General features: G+C 64.7%; 1 protein-coding gene across 2 annotated transcripts in view; it reads left to right on the forward strand.

The window, feature by feature from the left end:
* The first annotated feature begins 491 nt into the window (after positions 1-491).
* Positions 492-666, forward strand: part of FBXL2 (F-box and leucine rich repeat protein 2) — a 118,873-nt gene continuing 118,698 nt past the window's right edge. For both annotated transcript variants that reach the window (XR_004376263.2, XM_032798741.2), the window contains exon 1: positions 492-583. Coding sequence is in view for 1 of the 2 variants with exons in the window: in XM_032798741.2 (XP_032654632.1) it covers positions 581-583 (3 nt within the window). In the remaining variant the exon portion in view is untranslated. The remainder of the gene's footprint in view (positions 584-666) is intronic.

Here is a 666-nt window from a genome sequence, read left to right on the forward strand (position 1 = left end):
GCGAAAACCCTTGCAGGGCAGGCCCCTGGGAAGCCTGGCGAGGAACAAGCGAGTTCCCAACGGGCCCTCTGCTGTTAATCTTTGGTAGAGGATTGCATGGGCACAAGGCGCCAGGCTAACCGGGACAGCGAGAAATAGCCCGTGCGCTGGCCCCAGAAGGCTCTCGCCTCTGTGGCACGTGCCCTCCCGCAGCCGCTCACTGTGGGTAGTCGCAGAAGGCGCAGCCACTTCGGGTCTCTAGGGGGCGCTGCTGCTGCCACCAGAGTGTTCGCCCTCCTCCCCCTGCATTCAACCCTCATCTCCTCTTCCGCCGCGCCCAACTCCCTCGAGCTCCGCCTCCCCACGAATACGTGACCTCTGATGTGTGCACGCGACACTCCCCCTCACACGCATTTTTTCCCCTCTCCGCCCCTTCGGCTCACGTGAAGCGGATGAGCCGAATCAGCAGGAGTGTTCCAGGTCACGTGCCCCACTAGTCTCGCCCACTCGGTTCGGCTGCGCGCGCATACTCTGCACCTGGTAGTGGTTGCTCTGGGCTCCTTGTCACCAGGACAACCGGGCCCGCCGCAGCGCGTTTGCCATGGTGAGTGTCGTGTCCGCGTCCTCCCGCGCGACTCGAGCGCCCTGGCTGGGGGGAAGGCTAAGTGCTGTTAGGGGGTGGGGGAG

This window comes from Chelonoidis abingdonii, chromosome 2 (assembly GCF_003597395.2).
Source record: "Chelonoidis abingdonii isolate Lonesome George chromosome 2, CheloAbing_2.0, whole genome shotgun sequence".
Classification (NCBI taxonomy): Eukaryota; Metazoa; Chordata; order Testudines; family Testudinidae; genus Chelonoidis; species Chelonoidis abingdonii.